This window comes from Physcomitrium patens, chromosome 24, assembly GCF_059467195.1.
Source record: "Physcomitrium patens ecotype Gransden chromosome 24, ASM5946719v1, whole genome shotgun sequence".
Lineage (NCBI taxonomy): Eukaryota > Viridiplantae > Streptophyta > Bryopsida > Funariales > Funariaceae > Physcomitrium > Physcomitrium patens.
The window spans coordinates 5,615,915-5,638,776 of NC_143433.1; the positions used below are offsets into that span (position 1 = coordinate 5,615,915).

Genomic DNA, 22,862 nt, shown 5'->3' on the forward strand with positions numbered 1-22,862 from the left:
ACCCTTGTATTTGCATGATTATTACATGAATCCAATGTTAAAAAATTTCATAAGAGACAAAAGAAAATTGTAGCCAATGCAAGATTTAAAAAAACAAAATTTGAAGCATATGGTTATATTATTTTGGTTATATACCTTCATATTTGTATGCTTCAAATTCATCCAAAAAAGTAGTTTAATATTTGTTTTTTTTACAATTGTATTTCTTCCATTAAAATATGAAACTATCTGCCTAACTGAGCAAAATTGAGTTTAGGATTAAAAAATACAAGTCATAACTTATACAATATGTGAAATGGCTCACTTGCAATACTAAACTAATGAAATCTATAGAATACAAATATTCACTTCAATATATTAATAGGATTGAAACCAATAGAGAAGATCAACAAAGATAATATAACATCCCTTATTTACAAATGAAAGTGTGAATAGAAAGTGCATTTGCTTGAAAGATTGACTATAAAGTAGTTGAAAAGAACATACGCTCTATACATGCATAGAGTATTTTAGCAGAACACTACTCTCGTCACAAAGGTTTCGACATCACCACAAAGAATGCAGTAAAAATTCTTTGAATGACCAAAAAAACAGGGGTGGTGAGCCTCAACCCTGCAAGATCTCTCCGGTGAACACTAAAAGACATAATGGTTAAATGAACTACATCAACAATGTACGTAATATATGAAAAGATGATAGCACACCTTCTGTAAGCCAATGATGAAGTGTATTGAGGACAAGGTTGAGAGGTCAAGATACTTCCAAAGCTTATCCTAAAATTTCTCCATGTACTACGACAATACATTCATCTTTTGCTTCCGCATTTTCAAACAAGGGGTGAGACCAGTGCGAGACTATCAGGAGAGACAGAGTCGTTCCGTTACCTCCAAATGAAAGCAGTAGCTGACTTCAACATGTCCACACAGGAAAATGATGCTCAATAGAGGCTTTCCTAGTGCAGCTGTTCAACCAGGTCGAATGGAAGGACTTCAATGCGACGCACGGTATGGAGATGGTCCAACATGCTATCGTCTCCAATGTGGAGAGGGACTACAAGCTAAAGGTTTCCTAAGGCTGTTATACAATTTCGCGGACTGGGAAGTTACCCACACTGTCTTGAATTGATCCTCATCAGTACTACGGTGCTCAGACCAGGATTCATACCCGCTTCATATCGTTAGGTTCATAATCTGATGACGGTGCTGGACTGACTCCTTTGCCAGAGTCTGGGTACACTTATCTACTGTTGTCCAAATTACTTTGAATTTGAAAGTAGATTCCAGTCCAACTGAAGATATACACATGTGCACATGGATCAGTAAAATGAGTCGGCCCCATTCCGAGTATCCCGAGATAGCATGGATCGGGCTTCGGCGACTGATCGAGGGGGCTCTAAGTCTTTATCTTGCAGTGCCCGCCCTTGTAATCTTTGCATTTGCGCTGCAAAGATGTCATCTAATATCTGTGAAGGAAACAGGTACAAAAACTATTATCTTCATCCGCACGTCAAGTCTACTGCGGACAACATTTACGAAATTAAGCGAAAGAGTTGATTTATTCAATATGGTTGAGAAGGCTTAACTCACCCCGAGGGCAAGTGTCGTGCTTTTGTACCAAAGCCTATTTTCCTTCTTGCTCTCCAGAAATTGAAGAACGTCCTGAGGAAAAAAGCAGACCCCTACTTGTCAGTAATCTGACGGACGGTCCATCATAAGCCGAGGGAACTGACCCCAACGAGCAATAATTTTCAGCCCTCGCAGACAATAGTCATATACTACACCAATGAGTGGTGAGGAGAAATACATACTCGGGCAGTCCTGTCCCAATATCCTCGGCACACAGCAACGAAGACACGTGACGTGAACACGTCATGCAGATTTGAGATTGTCTCTTCTAGTAGAGCTGTCAGCGGTTGCATACGTTCACCGATGTCTGATGCACCCCCAGCTTCTCTTGTGTCATGAAGAATTCTCTTCAATTTTGTTGAATTCTGCAGCCGTGCCTGTGAAACACAAATGAATCCAAATAATTACCAGATGTCAAATTGCAATAACCTTACATGAAAGGCAACCAAACATCGATTTCAAATGTTTGAACGACACCGTTATGACGTGCGGTCTGCTCACATTTTCGGCTAGTTTCTCAACAATAGCATGCAAATAATTCTTGTATTTGGCACGCAGCTCGATGGTGACCTCGTTGTGTCGCTCCCCAAACACAACTCCACCTTGAACAGCTCCTTCTGGCAGACATTCAGCCCAGGTCTTCATTTGCGCCTCTATTTTGGGACGCAGTGTATCCAATAGTCGCTTGATAGTATTAACCATTACCCCTAGCTGCAACCCGTGTCCATTTCTGTCAGTTCAATTGAAATAGCTACATATGATATTTGTAGTAATGACAACACTAGTTGAGCCAAAGAAAAGAGAGTAATAAAGTCATAATGGTGGACCTGCGTCGGACTGTTGTATATAACAGGTTTCTGACGACGAGTAAGCTTCTGCATGTATTGGAGACCAAATTTCTTTGGCACAAGAAAATCCTTTAAGGGTGCAATCACGTCAGCGAACTGCTTCTCCAAAGTTCCAACAACCGCTCTTTCGACGTCTGCCATTGCCTGAAACTCAAGGAGAGGGTCATAAACAGAATAACACGCGTGTAAAAAATACGCATAAAAAGCTTCAGCAAGAGCAATTATAGATGCAATAAAGATAGCTTACGTGCTCCAACGGTATAGTGTACTCTGGCCACCGGTGAATGATGACTTCATATTCATTAAGAGTCTCCTTTATGCGCTCGTACGCTTCTTCAACAAATGCAGAAGTATTGTGTTGTGTAGTTACCAATGTACAACGTTCCTGCTTGACACAAATAGTTGGAATTACTATCAACTCAGATTTTCAGCGTCATCTTGCAGGTTAGGTAGAACTCCACTTAAGAGCCAAGGAAGAGCGTAAGATAATCACTTTATCGAACTTGCAGAAATCCAAAAGATGTAGACGCTTGTCTTGAATCCAAAGTACGACGTATAAGTGGAATAGCTCCTTCGCGTCCACTCCTCCCATGTGTGACCTATGACCAATTTCACATGTGTTAGAGTAGGACATTGCTGAACGATACCATTGTCCTGTAACGGCTTGATACAGGTGTTGGACCAGAATACCGATATGCTAATCACCTATTCAACACGGCTACCAGAAAAAGGAAACACGAATATAGTTTGTATTCACCTGATACCCCAGGAAGCCAGATCCCGTTGGAAATCGGCGGTGGAGAGCATGAGATCCGTCACAATAGGTAATGGAGATGATGGTGGGCAAGCTACCAAGAAGGTGCGCAGTCGGTTAGCAAGCTCGACACCGTAGATTGTTGCTGTCAAGTTCGGAAGGTCGATGGAACTGCAGCAAGACCCAAGTTTGATAACAGTTAGACAACATTCATCTACTCGCTACTACCACCAGATTCCACCACATTCTTCGTCCTTCGACGAGTAGTGCAACTTCTATGTCTGCAGAACCAAACAAACAATAATAGGAACAGACTGTAACTGCTGACCTGGGGAGGACATGTTTATTGTGAATCTCTATATCAGTGCGTATTTCACTGCTTAAATTCTGGCATAGGGTTTTCATCTTCTGGTATGCAGTAGTCATACTCAATGGATCCATCAAGAATCCTTCACTGTTATTTAACACATATTCATCCGTTTCAGCCATATGTCTCTTGCACCTCTTCCACGCCCCAGTCTGCAAGGGAGCACATTCACACCCCAGACTGATTTTCAATCACAAATGTAGTAGTCGTTGATACTTCGAAACGAAGTGACCAAATACCAAAATACATTAAGATACCTGAATGTACTTAAGAGAATTTGGTTACAACTAGATACACCACTCTACAATCAGAAAATGTACGAACCGTGCTTGAAGCATTTAAAGAACTTTACAAGGCGAGTCGCGTAAACACTACGTATATTTTGAGATGAACATTTACCTTGATATATTTACGAAGAGTACTTTGGGCTTCCGCACTGAGGATATCATGCATCAACGTGAAGAGTTGCACGGCAGGTATTAATGCAGGAGATACGGATCCCGTAGCAAGTGTGAAGGCCTCTGCCAGACCAGAGGTGGAAGCTTCATCTAGAGATTTATAATTTTCGAAAACCAAGGCTAAAAGTTGCTCAACATGCTCTTCGACTTCGACCAAGATTCGTTTCTGCAAAACAGAATTCATCAGTGTCTACCACATGATTTCATTTTCGAGTAGAAAGCAAGAATTAGCGCAGGACTTAAACTACAAGTAGTACAGCATAGAGATCTGTCAAACTGGTTCAATACTTATCAAGTATACTGGAAATTCCAGGTTAGTAGACTGAGTGTGAGAAGATTAACCAATTAGAGACAAAAATAGGTCAGGCTACCTCTTGCCGGTTGAGGGATTTCTCATCACGAGCTTTGATTATAGGTTCAAGAAGTTCGTTGATAAGCACCAAACAGTCTTGTGTTGGGGTGGCAATCTCCATGATGCAGGCCAAGTACCTGAAGGCACACATACGTAGGTCAGCTTTGGTTCACCTCAAAAGTGTTGTCATAGACTGGTGCGTGAAGAGAAATTGGTTATACTGACTTTACTCTAATGCTTGAATGCAGAGAGCTATGTTTCGGTTTGTAAGTCCAGAGTGTTCTCTATACCTTAGTTTGGTGTAGGATTCCGATACCCCATAACAGGAGGCAAATTCACTAAGCAGCCAGACCCAGGGCCCTTGAAGTCGGAGATTGCGACGTTGAAATTGTTGCACACGCTTGGCCACATCAAGCACTATGTCATAGGCCCTTGTTTCCCCAACTGGACCCCACTGCATTCAGCACACGAACCGGGACGATATTAATATCTTCATAGATGTCCGGACTCAATGTGAGAGATATATCGGCAAAGAAAAAGCGTCAAATTCCAGGATTCTCGCAGGCACAGAAAATAATTTGGGACCTGAAATGAGACCAACCTTGGTAGAAAATTCATTGGATTCAGTGGTGTAGTGCAAAAATAGCTGGACTTTCCCCACACAATCGTGCTCTCCAAGATTGTAAATTCCATACCACCGCACTCTATCATTCTGCAACTAACGCACAACGTGAGGACGAGTGGAACGGAAGCGAGCCGATAAGGACATTCCAGAAGCTTCTTCATGATAAACACCTACGATTATGCAGGTCTATGAGATTATATGGGAAAGAGTTATCAAGCACGAACCGGATCATTGCTGATTGATGCAACGGGGATGAGCAAACGACCCTGAGAGGTTCCCTTGGAGTCCAGAATATCCATCAGTAGCTCATCTCCTGAACTCTCAGGAAACCTGGGGATGATCAAAAGGTAACTGTTAACTTCTGCACATCCTGCTGAATTAGGCGACAGTAAGCATCTGGAAGAGCTATCACCAATGAGGGAAAAACATTAATACTTACAGTACAGCGGAATCAGAAGATCCAGGCTGGATGCGGGTTAGTTCTTCTTCTGATGAGCTCTTCAACTTGATCACACAGGTAAAAATCTCTGCCACGATCATAAAAGCAGTTGGGGACGTTAGGTGGGTCCTGATTCAAAATCTCAGTGATGTGGAACATCCGTGAAATAAATGTAATTGAGCGACTTGGGATGTTCACAACCTAGCTAAGCAGCGGTATTACCTTGAGTGTCTTTAACAGCGTTCAGACGCAGGTTATTGACCTTTTCCTTAAAGAGTCCGGACATTTGACGCATGTAGTGTGCACCAGCATTCATGTATGCCAAACTACGTTGACCGGAGGTGTGGCCACGTAGAATTGGTTTGTTGGTGATGATGCGAATCCTCTTCACTGTCGTCAAGTTAGTAGCAAAAGTATCAGTAACGTACCTTCAGGAATACCCGCAAATGATTGAAATGGCCATGGCCATGCAATCAAACACGCTTTTGGGGACTACAATACAGTACTGCATTCACTCGAAGCTGAACCGAATAACAAAATTCTCTTCACGTGAGTAAAACTTCACGTGTGCACCGACTAACTGAAACGTAACAATCTATACTCAAATGAATTCGGACATAGATCGAGCCATGTGTACCTTGAATTTTCAACTTGCCGTTTGTAATCTTAGGCTTGGCAGGCACAGAAGCTTCCAAGTCCCCATTCGTTTCTGTCCTCGACCTATCTTCCTGAGGCTGCAATAGGATCTGTGTGAGTCTGCACAACACTTACCACATTTGAAGTCTGGATGGAAACGCATGTGTCGTTGCCATACAAGCCTAAAATGGTTCCGAGTACTAGAACTCGCATGCAAATGGAAATGCACACCAATTGAGATAAGCTCAAGAGATTATGTTCAATGCTCGCCACGCTTCGTTCTCTTACCCGAAGGCGTCTCTTAGTACAGCGCACTCATCTTGAAGAAATTCAGGAGCCTCCGTCGATCCACGGGACCATGCCCTTAGACACAACCGCACGCAACCATCGTATGCTATCATTGACTGCCATGCAGCCTGGCCACTGCATCCCAAAGAGATTCTTGTGAAAAGTTTGAACCTTACGAGAATGAATCAGCAAAGTATGTCAACTCGATGTGGTGTGGACCCTATAACCTGGAATTGATTAGGCAGGTAAAGTAACCAGAGCTAACAGCAGGCAGCTCTTCTACGTTCAACATATTAACAGCCCAAGCATCCTTCAACAGTAGAGTGGAGGGCGTGAAATAGTGCCAAATCTCAACCTGAGGAAGACCGGGTTGGCGAGAGGCACTGGAGTTGCTGGATACCGGCACGATACACCCACGTCCTCAGTGACCATTGTCGAGACGGATCTGTACGGTTCTCAAAGAATTCAGTTCCAATTAATCAAGATAAAGCAGACCACAGATCGTCTTCACGAATTTCTTACAGGAGAATAGTCATGTGAACGAAAATTTGGTGAAATCTGTTGGGTGCATGGCTTGAGGCGAAAGCAAGTACTGGGCATGACTTCACTCTGCAGAGATGTCAATGAGCAATCACCTCACACTAGTTTCAAATCGTTTTGTCGGCGCACTCTGCTCGACTGCAGCTGCGTCATAACCGAAAGCATTTTGAGCAGAGTACGTGGGGGAAGCGGGGGACGGCTCAACTGGCCGGTCAGGCGGCTCTAACACCATATCGTCTAGCATGGGGGGCGCGCTTGGAGGACCGATGATACCATCTGAATTACTGCGCCGCAGAAATCTCACATCCTCCCCTTTATCCTGTTCATATCAAATCGTGAATCAATTTCACTGTTACTCTGGAGGAGTAGCACAAATTTAGACTGACAGCTGCTTTGCACATCTTGAGAACGGCAATTACTGCATGGTACTAACCACGAACTTCAGATCTGATGTCAAATGAAGGTGGAACGTTTTGCGACAATGCTGTATACGTGGGGAAGGACCATGAATAGTACAAACCGAGACCGTACAGGGTAGGATATATCGAGCGGGAAGTTTGAGAGTTGGAAATTCAGTAACTAAGCAGGCAACAGAGTCAAATGAGTGAGTACCTTTTCGTCCGTATCAGGCTCTGAGAGCCACTTCCGTGGTGGGGAAAGAGTATGCGTAGGTGGTGCTAATTTTGAAGGCTTGGCGCACTTCTCCTTTTGGTCAACCTGTGTATGGTCAGTTAGCGACCCTACAAATATTACATTACCTTCAAGAACAGGGAGCACAAAAAGATCATTGAAACATAACTCATTTAAAAGAGAAAATCTCTCAATTCGAAAATTCACCAGCAGGGGGCATGCGGAAGAAGAAAAGATCACACTTACATATCTCACTATACCAGAGTCTGAGCTCAGTCTGAGCCGAGCTAAAGCAGCTGCATCTTCTACAGAAGTACGGTAAGGCACCCAACCTACGGCATTGTCGTCGTCGTCGTCGTCGTCATCTTCGCCTTCATCTTCGCCCTCATCGTCGTCGTCGTCATCGACTACAAGACTAGAGTCTGATTCGGACATCTCAGTTTCAGAGGTAAGCTCACTTTCATCCACGTGTATCTGCGGCGCACTGAGAGGGCTTTTCTTGGCCGGTATCTCTTCTAGTTTGCTTTCAGACTGTGTCTTCTCATCACCTTGGCGTGTATCGCTCAGTGCAAAGCTATTAGTTCGATCGAGGTTTTCCTTTCCTTCTAAACTCTCTCTCCGTCCCTTCTCATTCCTGTCATAACTGTCTCTTAGCTCGTATTGCCCGCCTTTCTTGGGACTCCAATTGCTTTTAGCCTCTTTAAGCGCATTGACATTCGTACGAATATCAGTATTGGGGAAGTGACTGAGATTGTTCGGAGACGGTCCAGATGTGGAGGACATGGGGGAATAGTGGCCTGAGTCCTGTTCATCCTCAGACTCACAGTCATCTTGACCAGGGTTACCAGCTGATATAGATCCCACGCTCTCTTCTAAATCGTTTGTGCTGATTGCCATGCACTCTGACCGACCCTTCACCTTATCAGAAAGATTGGTAGTCCGTGGGAATAGGAGATGCGGCACTCCACTACCTTCAAACGTAGTTGAGTGACTAGGATAAGGGCGGTCGCCACGGGTCACCTCAGGGATGGCAATAGCAGGAGATGGATTACATAGATTTCTTGTGAGCTCCTGCATTCCAAATTCTTGATTAGATCCGTCAGTACCGTCCAACCTCGTCATTGTCGTTTTGTGCTGCATGCCAACGATAAGTTATAGGTATCATTAGACGAAACCAGTATGACAAAGAAAATTCCAATTCAATACCGGACTGAACATACAACAAATAATACACACTGCGATTAGATTCAGTATAAGCATGTCGTCTCCCTGGGGAATGTCGACAAATTCTGCGAAACGCAACACATAATTGTGCAACATCTTCGCACCAGACGATGCCCTCTGCCTGGGAAATTAAGTAGAAAGGATATGTGGAGAGAAATTAAGTAGGCGAGCCTCACTTTCAACTCTAAACCATACTGTCGTTTCTACGTTTCACTAGTTGCGATTTTCTCGCCGTACCGCATCAAGGGCCGCATTTTCGGGCCTACTGTAGCTCACAACGGCAAAGAATGTTTGAATGAAACTAAGCCAAACTAAACGGAAATGGCGTAAGACAGAGCGAAGACATACCTTGCGAATCCAAGGGAAAGAACCTTTGTCATGTCCATCAGTAAACATAGTTGCCATTCGGTCGCAATGCGCATCCCCCGTGAAGCTCTTATCACTGAAAATTACGAGGGGTGGTTCTACTACAGTGCCAATATCGTACTAAAGCGTGATAACTAGTTCGTAGGACTCGAAATTAGCGTCGGTCGCACTTTCAGGAAAACTACGAGCCGATCTAAAAGGGCATAGGACCATACGCGACCACCGATGCGATATCTTTACTCCGCTGAATATCAAATTCTTCTACAGCATAAAATCGGTACTACTAAGCAAGGGAATAGGGCTCTTCACAAAAATTCGGGAAGATCACGCACATACACAGAACTAGAACCTACGGCAACACGACATCGCGTCGGGACTCTAGATCAAATTAGTAAACGATGAACAGCCATAATTACTAGCTGATCAGCGATCGAGCCAAGAAGATATTCAATAAGCAACCGAATGCCACTAACTCATTCACAACACACCACAGCGACTCACGAGCAAGCCAGAACGACTTTCCAACACTCTGCACAACCACAAACGTCTCAAAGAGCACATCGACGCGAAACACAGTATCCAATCTCACAAGTCTACCGATCCTTTTTCTCCAAACGCGATCCGACCGTGCGTCCCAAGAACAGATTGCCGTGCCACTTCGGTCGCAAGAAATCGAACAGATATGCAAGTCAGGCGGGGCTCCAGACGTAGAATGTGTGTCCAAATCAGAGGAATTCGCAACAAACGTGGGCCATCAATTCAGTCTCGCCAAGACGCAAGAGAAATCGAACCATTCAATCGTAATGCGGAGGGACCGTCACGACGTGATCAAGCAATTCGTGAGCAGCAGAAGCCCCGTCGGAAACGATGGAACAGAGCCTCAGCCGGGTCGGGGCCGGGTCGGGGTGTGATATTCACTACGGACCATTCGCCAGCGCGAATTCTCACGGGATGGTGAGCTTTCGGGACGGGTGCCAGCACGGACGCTCAACGGAAACCTCAGATCAAGCGACGCATTGGTAAAAGGCGGATCTGCGCGCATGGGACCCACCGATAACCGTTGGCAATTTGCTTACTTGTCCACGGAAACGGACTCCCCTGCCTTACTGACTATTAGACTTATTCACATGGGCGTAACCGTGCCACAATACTTTTTATCAAAGACCAAGTCTCTAGAAACAAATCCACTTCACACTTATTATGCTCATTATTTTGATTTCGTATTCCTCATTTAGCCCCCCTTTCCATAGACTTTTATTAAAAAATGATATGTTAAATGAAACACATGTGAAATATAATGAAATCAATAACTACCCACTTAAATCTTCATTGTTTCGTTTAGAAATGCTTTCCTCTAATCCATTGGTAATGTCAAACACAGCAATGGAAAAACGCAGTTTTCACTGTTTTTATTCTTTAGTCTAAATATATCTTTTTTGGTTACATCCATTGCCTACTTACTAATATTATGAACTTTATTTTTTAACAAGATTTCAAAATTATTGAATTAAACTATGCAATGAGGAAAAGTCAATACTCAAATGCCTTTGAGGTCTCACTAAAAGCAGGAAAATTAATCAAGGCACTACATTAAATTTAGAAGCCTAAGTAAGTTCATGCTTACATTGAAATTGGATTTATTTAGGCCAATGGATTTTATTCTTTTAGTTGAAAATTATGTAAGCAACAAAATATTATGATTTTTCAATTTATGAAGTTACTGCATATATATATATATATATATATATATATATATACACTTAATTTCGTTTCTTTTCTTTTCTTTGCAGGATTTTAAAAACATTCAGGAAAAAATTAAGTTTTTAAGACCACTAAACGTTTGGAAATCAATGGTTCCACATGTACACTCCCATGCACATGTTTTTGGAAATTCCAATCAAATTTAACTAGAAATTTATTGTAGTTATTTTCAAATTACATATTTGTGTTGTAAATATACTTTTCATGGATATTTCTGAAATTATAAAACCATTTGAAAAAATACTAATTATAAATTATAAATTATTTTTTAAAAAATAATTTAAATGTCTTTAATCTAACATCTTTGATGAGAAAAATTATACATTTGTAAATTTTTTTGATAATAATATAATAACAATGAACATAATAAATTTTTATCTAAAAAAATCTTTGAGAGATTTAATTTATTCGACGAAATTTTATATATCCATATTAAAATGTATCATTTATGAAAAAGAACTATAGTTTCTTGTAGAAAGTTTTCTAATAATTGTATAATATATTATTTAAAAATGCATTTACCTGTTTAATATATTTGATTAATTTATTTTAATCAACAGCTTTTAAATTTTAAAAAAATATGTATTGTTATGCCCAAGAACTTTTTAGCTTAGATTCTTTTAGCTAACAAAATTTATAAATAAGTCTTATAAGTTACTACATTATATATTAAAACTCCTACTTTTCCACACTAAATACTGATAGCAAGAGGCATTAATAACCAAGAGTTCGAAACTATCATAGGATCTTATCTTATTTTGACAATGACTGATGTACTTATCAAGGATCCACAATACTTTCCTAGATCATATAAAAAAGGTTTTTCATTGGCTCTTTTGCTGGTATGTTATTATATTTTTAACTCATGAATTAAAAGTAAAATTTAATGTTATTGTAGCAATTTAAACATCTGAACTTTAATAATAAAAGCCATTTGATTTATCAATAAACAACTTAATTATCAATAAATATTTACTGATAATTTATTTATTGATAAATGTTATTTATTTTGTAAAGAATAGATTTAGAAAACAATTCATATAATTCAACTATCTACATGTAAATTAATTTAATACACAAAAGATCTCTGCTATATAATGATAGTTATAATATAATATATTTTTAACAATGCATAACATATTTAATTAGTAAATCTTGAGTAATATTATAAAATTTAGCTTAATACATTTCAAAAATTAAGATTATAAGTTTAATAATAGTTCAAAAACAGATTTAAGTTGAAAGCATAATTAATTTTGCATCAAACATGAAAGCACCTAGTAAATTTTTGTTATTTTCATACTAAAAATTAAATTCTCAATTTTAAAAAATATTATTTTGAATAAAGATGTTTTAACCTTTTTTTGAACAGTGAAAAAAAGCTCACATACACAATTAAAAACCCAAAAATAATAAAAAATTACCAAAAAAATAAATTACAAAAATGAGAAAAAACAATAAAATTTTAAATTAATGAACTGATTTACTATATGTTTATGTCTACCTAGGTATATTTAATATTATTTTAAATATTGCAAAATATATGAGATTATTACTAAGGATTTTATTTATTTATTAATATATATATATATATATATATACTATACTATAAAAAATAAGTATATTAAATATATTTTATTTGATTTATTATATACCAATATAACACTTTTAGTCATTTTGGTGTATACTAAAATTATAATAAAATTTTGGATAATAGATAATATATATGAATATAAATAAATATAGATACTTGCATATTTAATTAGGAAAAAAATCTGATATATATATATATATATATATATATATATATTCTTTTAATTTTTTGTATGCAATAACTGATAAACATCTACAAAAATATAGATTCCTATAAAATTTAAGGCTTTTTAATAGATTAGTATGCAGTTTTATATATTTAAATATCTTATTTTATTATTTTTCTACTTTGTTATAAGATTTTATAAAAGTAACTAGAAAAAAAATATCATGTAATAAACGTGTCTTACATAAACATTCTTCCTATAACACATGTGTAAACATGTGTTGAAAAATATTACAAAATATACATATAAGAGGTTTTTGTCAAAGATATAATTTTTCTTCCACAAGTTGCTTGTGGCATATAATTCTTTCAAAAGAACTTAGATTGATTACAGACTTGAGCAATTTTGATCTTTCATAATACACTTTTCTTTCTTAATTAAAAGAAAAGACACAAATAACAAATTTGACAAATTATGAACAAAAAATAACTTTAAAGTTTTTAATTATTGTGCCTATTTTTGTCATTGATGCTATTTTACCAAATTAAGTACATAGTTTCAAAGCCTTGATGTTGTTGGAGTAGACATTAGTTAATAAACATTTTTCAAACAATAAGTTTAAACTACTTATCTAAAAAAAGTATAAATAATAGTTATTAAAATCTAAAGCATCTGTAGTTTGATGTATTGTTTTTTTATCAATCCAAAAATAATAATATTCTTGATATTGATTCAAACCTTGTCATAGAACTTCATAATGAAACCATGTTTATCAATTTAAAAAGCATAGAACATAACTTATTTGATATGTTTGTTTTCTAAAACAAAGGATGTAACAAGTAAATGTTGCAATTGTTGATGTAATTGTTGATGAAGTTGCAAGAAACCAAAAAAATCTGCTCCCAAACACTAATGTGGAATCTTTAAGTTATAATTAAATACATCAAAAGATATTAATGTTCATAATTACATATATTGTCTTGTTTTAAAAAAAATCTTATGTACCAATAGTAGAATACCAATATTAAAATACTTATATTCCAATAAGACTTGACACTTGTAAAATGTAACTCATTCAAATAAAATAATTGGTTGAAGAAGACCAAGTTGTTATAAATAAAATATTTGAGATGCTTCAATTGATGTCATAACATGCATTGCTTAAATGGTTATGTCAAGTGTTAACACTGACCACAAAGGTATTTGTGACTTCAAAATTTTTATCAGTATCATCTCATTGATTACTACAAACTTTAGTGTATCAAAACCTTTAATATTTTGTATTTATATTTTAAGAATTTTGAAAAAACAAGAAACATGTTTGTTTCAATTTGACAAGTGGAACAATCAAGTAGATCCCAAATCTAAATCATAAGCAAGGTAATAAATAAAAAACAAAGCCTATCAATGTGTATATATACTATGCAACCAATTTGAAGTGGATTTTTTTTTTTTTTTTTTTTTTTTTTAAATCTAAGTGTTGATAAATCACATTGTTAAAAGTTTATTATATATAGTAATAAAACTTTTCAACAAACAAAATGAAAACATAATACAGAAATAATTTTAGTATTCTATGGAGTGATTTTAAAGTTTTAGACCAATGGAAAGAAATAGTGCTAATGTAAAATAAGTACTAAATTGGTAAGAAACAACAAAAAATGGAGATCATTATCTTGTAGATACAACAAATGATTAATTAAGTCTTTGTCACATGATATGTAGTTGTGCTCATGGAGTGATTTTTCTTTTTTACTTTTCTATAGAGTTAAAATTAATATCTAAAATTTCACAAGTATTACTAAATTGTTTTTGAAGCCATTTCCCACATATTATTAATATTGCAATTCTGAGAAAAAACTGTTACCTTAAGATATGTAGGAAAAAAGAAATTACCTACCATCTAATTGTCCTAAATTATTTTTTTCCTTCATCCTAAATTGTACTATCAATCTCTATTATACCACCCTAACATTCCATTATATTGTACTAGCACTGCACTACATTGGACAGACAAACAAATACAAACCAGAAACTGCCTATTCTCTCACTCTTTTCTCGCACGCTCTCTTCACACATCCCTTCTCCCAATTCAACCGCACCCCATACTCCACGCACTCACGCACTCACGCTCTCACCATCGTCAGTTCGCATCCTCGCATTCCACCACACGCATGCCTCGGCTGGACCCATGGCCGCAGCCCCATCACTCTCCATCGTCCCTCAATAACCCACCTTCTTCTTCTCCTTCCTCTCCTTCTTCCGCAACTCCCTGCCCCTTTGCCTCGCCTCGCATTCGCTCCACCAAGTACACCACAATGTTAAACACCCTCTCCTCGCTCATGGAACGTTCTCGTACCGTGTCCTCTTCCTCGCCATGCTCCTCGTTCCAAGGATCCCAAAGACATCACCAAGCACCTAATTCCACGAGCCTCGGGCGCGCGCTCTAACTCGCATCGATACCGCTCACGATGACCTAACATGAAATCAGTGCGACTCCTCCACATATCTGCCCAAACAGAACTCACGTCGCCGACATCGCGGCGCAGGCTCATCGTGCCTGCGCGCATCGATTGCAGATGGTGCCCAGCTTGGAGTGCAAGCTTAGGAGCAACGGCCCAGAGGTTTTAGGTTTTCTATGACTGCGGAACAACACCCGGATGTGTTTTCATATCAATATTAACACTACCCATCTGCGTGCACATTGCAACCATGGCCGAAGTATTCAAGAAATGTATTAGTAGGCACTAGTCAAGGGGGCACTTGGTCAAGGAATGCACAATGAATGTGTTTCCGATTTCGTCGGATGAAATTGTCGGTTTCATCTACGACATGCTTCGGCAGCACGTCAGACCACAAACACGAGTGTTCGGCTCGTTCATTTGCTTCGCGAAAATCTATCCCCCAACTTATTTGCAATCTTGCATGTGCTGTTGCCGCTCAGGCCCATGGCAACAGTTGACTGCCGCACTTTGTTTTTGATTGATACTTTTTTTAACGGAGTATTGTATTAATTTTTTTGAAGTTGCGGATCGTCTTCCTTTCAGCCACCGCCGCTGAATTCCGACGCAATGGGAGTGGCGACAAAATTGTGACGGCGAGTTGTTGCTTGCTCTTGTGGAAATCTATACTCGAGGGCGACTGGTGGGAGGAAATGCGTTTTTGCAAGGGTTTGTAGCCTTCCGTAGAAGTGAACGTGCGTTACATCTTGATGCCTCATTCTTTAATGCTGTCTTTCAGATTGCTGTGGACAATTTATCGTCCATCATACATTTCGTTGTCATTTTTTCCAGTGAGGTGTAATGCGACTTTCACACCGACTTTTTTCTTGTTTGTTTGTTTTTATTTGATCTATATATATTTTATTTTAGGCCAGAGGGATGAGTATTCAAGACCGACCGAGCTTGCTGATGCTGGTTTAGGGTCGCCGTGGAAAGGTCTCGCGTTTTAGGAAATATGTGTGCTTGTCATTCTCCTCTTGTAGAAAAGAGTTAGCAACGCCGCTGAAAAGCGTGCTGTGTTCGAAAGTTCTGACTCATCAAGAGTCGTTGTAGACATTGTCTACTGGAGAAGTAGGGTCCGATTTTTTGATAGCTTCGTTAAGTTTTATAGGGTTAGTGACTTTCACTTGCAAATTTAGCACTTTTATAGTTTAGTGTTGCTTTTTCGCGCTGATGTCTACTGATTTACAAATATTGGTTTAGTTGAGAAGTTCTGTATATAACATTTACACCCGTCTCGTATCAGTCGTAATTGAATTTGGACTCCTCTGCAGTCGCTTTCGGTCTTTGAGTAAAGATATTGATTACGTTCGCGTCTCTTACTTTCTACTCGTCTGGGTGACACTTCCAGGTTTTTGGTTGCATTTAACAACGTCCATTAGAGGATGGATTTCGACATAATAGATGACGTGAAGCCGAGGTTCCAACTTCAATCCGGGCCTCTGGATTCTACCGTCGAAGAGAAAGAACTGAACATCGTTCATATTGGAGTTTGTTCAAGCGCTGGAGTTTTATTTCTAGCTCTCTCGTGGTTTCAGACTGGGGTACTTCAATTTTTAAGCCTCTGGCTGGCTCTTTCTTTAGTCATAGGTCCCTTTGCACCGGTGTCATTGACTGGTGGAAACTGCAGAGTAGGTGTTGGAGAATTGCTTCCAGAACCAGAACCATTAGAAGAATCACCGAGAGAACCGGAGAAACGACCAAAAGGTTTCAATAAAAAGTCTGATGCACTTGTTGGAAGAATCTCTTCTAGAGAGAATTTGATGTCATCGCCCTCTCTTGTTTCGACTAGTTATGCGAATGGAACAGCTGTCAATGTCGTGCCTCAACAACTGAAGAGTGGAAAAGACAAAGAGTGGACCGGAGAGGACATTGAGCTGCTGCGCAAGCAGTTGTTGAAATTCCCTCGGGGAACCTTGCAGCGTTGGGATGTTATTTCAGAGGTTTTTGCAGGCTCTCACTCGACAGAGGATGTGATTAAGACGGCTAAACTTTTGGGAGAGAAGAAGTTTACAGATGGGGACTCATACGCAAAATTTCTTGCTCAGAGGAAAGGTGGTGAAAAAGTTATTGACTCGCCATTGTCTCAGAGATGGGAGGGTGGTCAGGCCGATGTTACCAATGGAACGACTTCTGTTTGGACCGAGACTGAAGACAGGGTGCTTGTGTCAGCGTTGAAAACATTCCCCAAAGACACTCTAAAGAGGTGGGATAAGATTGCTGACGCTGTTCCAGGCCGATCAAAAGCTCAATGTTTCAAGCGTTTTTCTGAGTTACGAGACAGTTTTCGAAGTTCTAGGGTAGATCAAGCGTTAGAATAATGTGTTGATGAGTACGTTTTCCTCCATCGGGTATTTCGTGCTTTTTTAGAATTCCGGTGTCGGTTTTTTTTCTCTTGATGAGCTGCATTTGCAGTCAATGAGCAGAATACTTGAATTCTTGAACATTTATGAAACAAGCTAGTGAGGGGACCCGGAACTCCAACCAACAGGTCAGAGAGTTCTCTTTCTCCGTGTTGAGAAATAAGCAATTACGATTGCCTGTACATCACACTTGCGGAACAGGATTATTTTAGTGCATTGTCCAAACAGTAAAAAGTGCAGATCAATGTTGCAACTGAACCTTTTTCAGTGGACAAAATGGAGCTCTATAGAGTCCTTCTAGATGAGAGATGAATTATAGAGCATACAGTGAAGCACTCAGCGTAGAAGAGAGAATTAGCACTGTTTCTAGTTTCCAGGTATACAATTCTGACCTTTTGCTGTTGCGTCAGCAATGAGGGTTTATCTACATCAATAAGTGATCCTTACCTTTGTTTTAAGAATCATTTAACTTACGGAAGATCTCAAGTTCACAATACAGATGTGTGCAGCAAAAGCAAACGTGGCATACGACGTGAAGGTGATGCTAGACTCATAGAATTAAGCTGAGAATTCGATGTTGCTTCTGAAGCCAACTTGATCATTTATTGCACCATCATTAAGTGGGTTATGTAGACAATGAGCATATTAAAGACACGTTGAAAACATGTCACATGAAATATGATTAGGGTAGCGCTGGAAATGCGCAAAGCATTGATTTACTCCTCCACTGGTTACCGCTCCACATACTACACACTTTACTCCCTTCCTTTTCTTGTCCTCCCTATTCCTCACTAGCAACAGTTTAAAATTAATCTTTTGACTTTTACTTCAAAACCCCAAAAATGGAAAAATTGATGTCTATTGTATATGCATTCTCTAACCTTTTAAACCATTTTGATGCATTTAATATCCTATTTCAACATTTATATCATAAAATATGTGTTACAAAAATAAAACATATACATATAACAAAAATGATTACATGTTAATTACAAATGTTAGTATAACTTGCTCTTTTCCTCTTAAAGTTTTAAAACTCTATGTTAAAAAGCTTCTGAAATGCATAATTTTCTTTAAACTTAAAACTAAACATTTTGGCTTTTTTGTACTTTATTCCTAGGTGATGCTTTTAAGTACATGATACAACTAAACATAGTACTTTGTTAAGATTGGATTATCAAGAGTTACATTGTCATTATAAAAATAAGATTATATAATGTTGTTGGCACAATGTGGTGTCAACTACTCAACTTAATATTGGAATGCATTTAAAAATTATGAATAAAAGACAAAATTTTAAAAATCGATACTTACATGCAATTTTTTAATATTTTTTATATCTTTTTATTTTAATAATAATTTTAATATTACAAAAAAAACAAAAACAACAACAACAACAAACTTACAAGACTACTATGACTAAGTTTGTTTGTTTGTTTGTTTTTTTTTTTTTTTTGATAAAATAAAAGTTTACTCTTGTAGGATTTTTTTAGTTGTGCAGGTTATGAAGTGGTTTTATGAAACCTGTAATCAATATAATTTTTACATGTTTTTAACTCATGACTGGAACATAATATTTTTTTCTGACAACAAACTCTAATGGGATTAATAATATTGATATACAGAATTAAAAAGTAAATTCATTGTCAATTTTGGTAAAATAATCAATCATGTTTTTATAACATGATTTACAACTTTTTCTGCTCAGGGTAGATTCTTAGGAGGACATTAATTTTGATTAATTTTTAAAGTACAAAATAAAATAATACAAGGTCGATTTTACAAGAATCTAATGTATTATTGAAAAAGATATAAGTGATTTTTTTTCCAACTTTACCCTACAAGAGAACACATGCATGGATGGACCTTGAAAAGAATGCAACAAACCAAACACACTTCTCATTTCAAAGCCTTAATATGTAATAAATTCATTAGATGTAGATGAGAATAAGAGCACAGCAATGATAGAAATTAACAACACATAAGAAAAAAATATAAAAATCACATCTTCAGTTGAGCAATGTATGTACGTATGTATATGTATATATATATATATAGATGTAGGGAATTATTAAATTGACCCACTCATCATTGTTGGTTGAGGATCTCACCATTTTTTCATTTTTTCATTGGTTTTCGACCAATATGGATCCAGCAGTGGATAATTTTTTGATGACGGTTAGGATTTAGTAAATAATTGGGTCGTTTTAATAAATACTTGGGTCAATTTAACAATTCTATATATATATATATATATATATATAAATATATTTGTGCAAACAAATGAAAGGCGCTTAGCTCAGGCACCAGAGCTTCGACCACCGAACCGACCAGCCTCGAGGCTCGTCTCCGAACTATTTTCGCCATTGTTTTCTTCCTTCGCCTCAAGCCCTAATTCTGGCCCGTCTCGTCTCGGTGCTCGCGGGACTCTGTTTTGCTCCTGGACGTGGGTCGTGATTCGACGACCCACGATTTTCTTACTTATCTCCGACGACGCCCACCGATTCATTCACTCACAGTCGAAGTTGGGTGGCCACAATCCTCGCAATTGTCGCAATTATCTCAATACCCAGTGTGGAACCGTCTACTGCGAGTGTTGGCATCCTTTTTCAGGCACACCTCTTGCACCGAGAAACAGACAGCGAGACAGAGTTGGAAGTGCAATCGGACGGACAGACGGATGAAGCGAGAATTGGACGGCGATGGAGGTGGTACGAGTGGTGGAATCACGACAGGCGGCACTTGTTTTATCCGTTTTCCAAATTGACATCCGCCAATTCCAAACATGAAACCCCCAGCATCGCAAAGTTTACCCTCTTGTGACCCGGTCGTCAGCGTCGCTCCGTTTGACTCCATCCTCGCACAAAGATTGCGAAGCTTCATCCGACGACACTCTAGAGTCTTCGTGAAGCATGTCGGTCCGTGACGTGCCTCACGGCATGTGCATATTGAGTTTCTTTGTCGACAGATTTATTGCTTTTAGCTTCTTTTTTCCCCCATCCCATCCTTTTTTTTGGGGGGGGGGGGGGGGGGGGGGGTTTGCCGTGCCGGTCACCTTTCATCTGCTGTTATTGAAGTTTAGTTTCGTTGATTGAGAGAGTATTTTTGCATTTGGGTTGTGAGCCACCGGATGAGTGGGGCACCGCACAGACTTGCATTGACGTGGAGATAGGTGGTTGGCAGACGGGATGTGCTCGAGTTGGTTGTGTGGTTGGTTCTTGTGTCCATAGTGAGATAGTGCCTGTGTGTGAGAGGTGTGTGATTTGAGACGGGAGGGTGTTCGAGAAGCAACGAGATAGGAGGAAGGGATGAATTGGGGCATTTTGTCAGAGTGTAGGTGCTGGATTCAAGAGGGATTTAAGGGCCATGGTATGATAGGTTGGGAGTGAGGAGTGGACTGTCCGTTAAGCAGAAAAGAGTAGAAGGCAGGCAAGCAAGCGAAGCAAGATGGGGGAGATGGAGGCGGGGTTTGCGAAGTTGCAAGGGGAGGATTTTGAGTATTACATGCAAACGTATTCGATAGTGTTGGGAAGGAATAGTAAAAAATCGTCGGTGGATGTGGATTTGGCGGGGTTGGGGGGCGGAATGAACATCTCCCGGCAGCACGCGAGGATCTTGTATGACTTCGAGATGCAGCGGTTTGTGCTGGAGGTTTTGGGGAAGAATGGGTGCTACGTGGAAGGGGTGCTGCACTACCCGGGGACTTCTCCCGTGAAGTTGGATTCACAGGACCTTCTGCAAATTGGGGAGAAGCGATTCTACTTCCTTCTCCCCGCTAAGAAAATTGCGCGCTCTGTTGCGTCCGGATCGAGCCCCATTAACCCTAGAAAACGGGCTGTGGGTGGCAGTCGAGCGGCCTCGGCAACTTTGGTACAGTCATCTGCTGCTGCGCCTGCGAAGAAGATCAAAGGGCAGGGACAAGGTAAGAACGGCCCGGCTGGAGCAGGTGCTAGGGAGCGCAAACAGGCCAGTGCTCCTTGGATGGCACAACAGGAGGTGGAACCTTCTCCTCCGCAAGGTAGTACCACAGGGGCAAGGGAGGGACACGGGTACGACGAGGAAGGAGCGGACGTTCTACATGAACAGGCTGAAGAAAGAGAAGTGGTGAAGATCATTTTAGAAAAGCTGAAAAGCCAGTATCATCCTGGAGAGTGGATGGCTGTGTCCAAACTGCACGCTGACATCTTAGACCACTTCAGGAACAGGCAAATGTCGCCCCAACTCATGAGCATCATGGGTGTAGATGAGGATGGACAGGAGCTAGACGGTAAAGGGAATGGCAAAGCGTGGTCGGGACTCGTGAGTCTCCTGAAAAAGTATCAAGGTAACTTCGTCATTAACACCAAGCTGAAAGGAGGAATCAGGGTTGAATACGTCTCGCTCTACCCTGAGGAGCAGTAGCCAGCTTACAACTTTTGCGGTGAAAGGTATCATTAGTTTTATTCCTGTGATCCTCCCCCCTGAATCTTTTTGGTGGAAAGGTTGAGGTTGATCGTGTAATTACTCGTGTAAGGATTTGTGGAGGTGCAACTATTCGACGAGCTCGGGTTGCATACAAAGCAATGTGCCACTTGGTGGGTTCATGTTGAAACTGATCTATCCCATGTTAATACAACGGTGGTCTCCAAGATATCCAATCCATGTCAACAGGACGAGACAGACAGACATACAGACAGACAGATAGAGGGAGCTGCGCTCAAGTGGACAAATCATGGTTAAATCCTTTGCTTGACGGAGTTATCTCTAGCTAGACCAGGATAGTCATCTTTCCCATCCGAGATCACTCTTCTGTGAATTCTCACAAGTGTGCCATCTCGATCTTCTTTCCTATCTGCCATTGTGCAATTCCACATAATTGGTATCCTGCCGTTGGTTTGGAATGCTGCGAGGGTTTGGGCATCGCATTTGGTGACCGATTTGAATCCAGTGATGTTCCGTCGAGTCCATCATGCTAGTTTTGCTCACTTATGTGGGTTCCAGAATGAACCCAGCAACAGGACCAGGAACAGGAATAGGAATGGCTCTTCCATTCTGGTTCTTAGCCCTCAACTCTACATCACAAGAGTATAGCAGAGTTAAAGGCTCACCCCTCCCCTGCCATATGGTTGGCTGTGTCCTATGTATCAATTCATCAATATATATATATATAGAGAGAGAGAGAGAGAGAGAGAGAGACCTGCACGTATACCCATGCTCGTTCTCTCTGAATAAATGATGTTTAGCAATGGGCCCCATTGCCAAATATTTCTCGCCTTCACCCATGTTTCCATTGGTGTTGACTCCTATGCTTCTACTCGTGTGGGAAAATGTAGTTCTGGTTGTGAA

General features: G+C 39.7%; 3 protein-coding genes across 4 annotated transcripts; 2 read left to right on the top strand and 1 right to left on the bottom strand.

The window, feature by feature from the left end:
- Positions 1-426: 426 nt before the first annotated feature.
- On the bottom strand, positions 427-9,941 carry LOC112276976 (uncharacterized). 2 transcript variants are annotated; one of them, XM_024508840.3, is made up of 23 exons: positions 9,135-9,941; positions 7,809-8,696; positions 7,545-7,649; positions 7,028-7,251; positions 6,748-6,837; positions 6,393-6,527; positions 6,106-6,224; positions 5,691-5,858; positions 5,469-5,556; positions 5,254-5,359; positions 5,006-5,116; positions 4,695-4,858; positions 4,424-4,541; positions 3,994-4,218; positions 3,556-3,746; positions 3,231-3,398; positions 2,967-3,072; positions 2,721-2,858; positions 2,453-2,617; positions 2,127-2,336; positions 1,808-2,002; positions 1,587-1,658; positions 427-1,462 (listed from the first exon to the last, which is right to left on the bottom strand). In XM_024508840.3, exons 1-23 carry the CDS (start codon positions 9,189-9,191, stop codon positions 1,316-1,318), a joined length of 3,990 nt encoding a protein of 1,329 aa, XP_024364608.1. In that variant the 5' UTR covers positions 9,192-9,941; the 3' UTR covers positions 427-1,315. The 2 variants fall into 2 exon arrangements, with proteins under 2 accessions (XP_024364608.1, XP_024364610.1); XM_024508842.3 differs by having other exon boundaries at positions 7,809-8,633; positions 9,135-9,334.
- Positions 9,942-15,197: 5,256 nt separating this feature from the next.
- On the top strand, positions 15,198-18,033 carry LOC112276897 (transcription factor MAMYB). The gene is made up of 2 exons (XM_024508701.3): positions 15,198-15,869; positions 16,526-18,033. Exon 2 carries the CDS (start codon positions 16,560-16,562, stop codon positions 17,493-17,495), a length of 936 nt encoding a protein of 311 aa, XP_024364469.1. The 5' UTR covers positions 15,198-15,869; positions 16,526-16,559; the 3' UTR covers positions 17,496-18,033.
- A 1,925-nt stretch (positions 18,034-19,958) lies between these two features.
- Positions 19,959-22,794, top strand: LOC112276932 (FHA domain-containing protein FHA2). Its single transcript, XM_024508751.3, has one exon. It carries the CDS (start codon positions 20,985-20,987, stop codon positions 21,936-21,938), a length of 954 nt encoding a protein of 317 aa, XP_024364519.1. The 5' UTR covers positions 19,959-20,984; the 3' UTR covers positions 21,939-22,794.
- Positions 22,795-22,862: the final 68 nt, after the last annotated feature.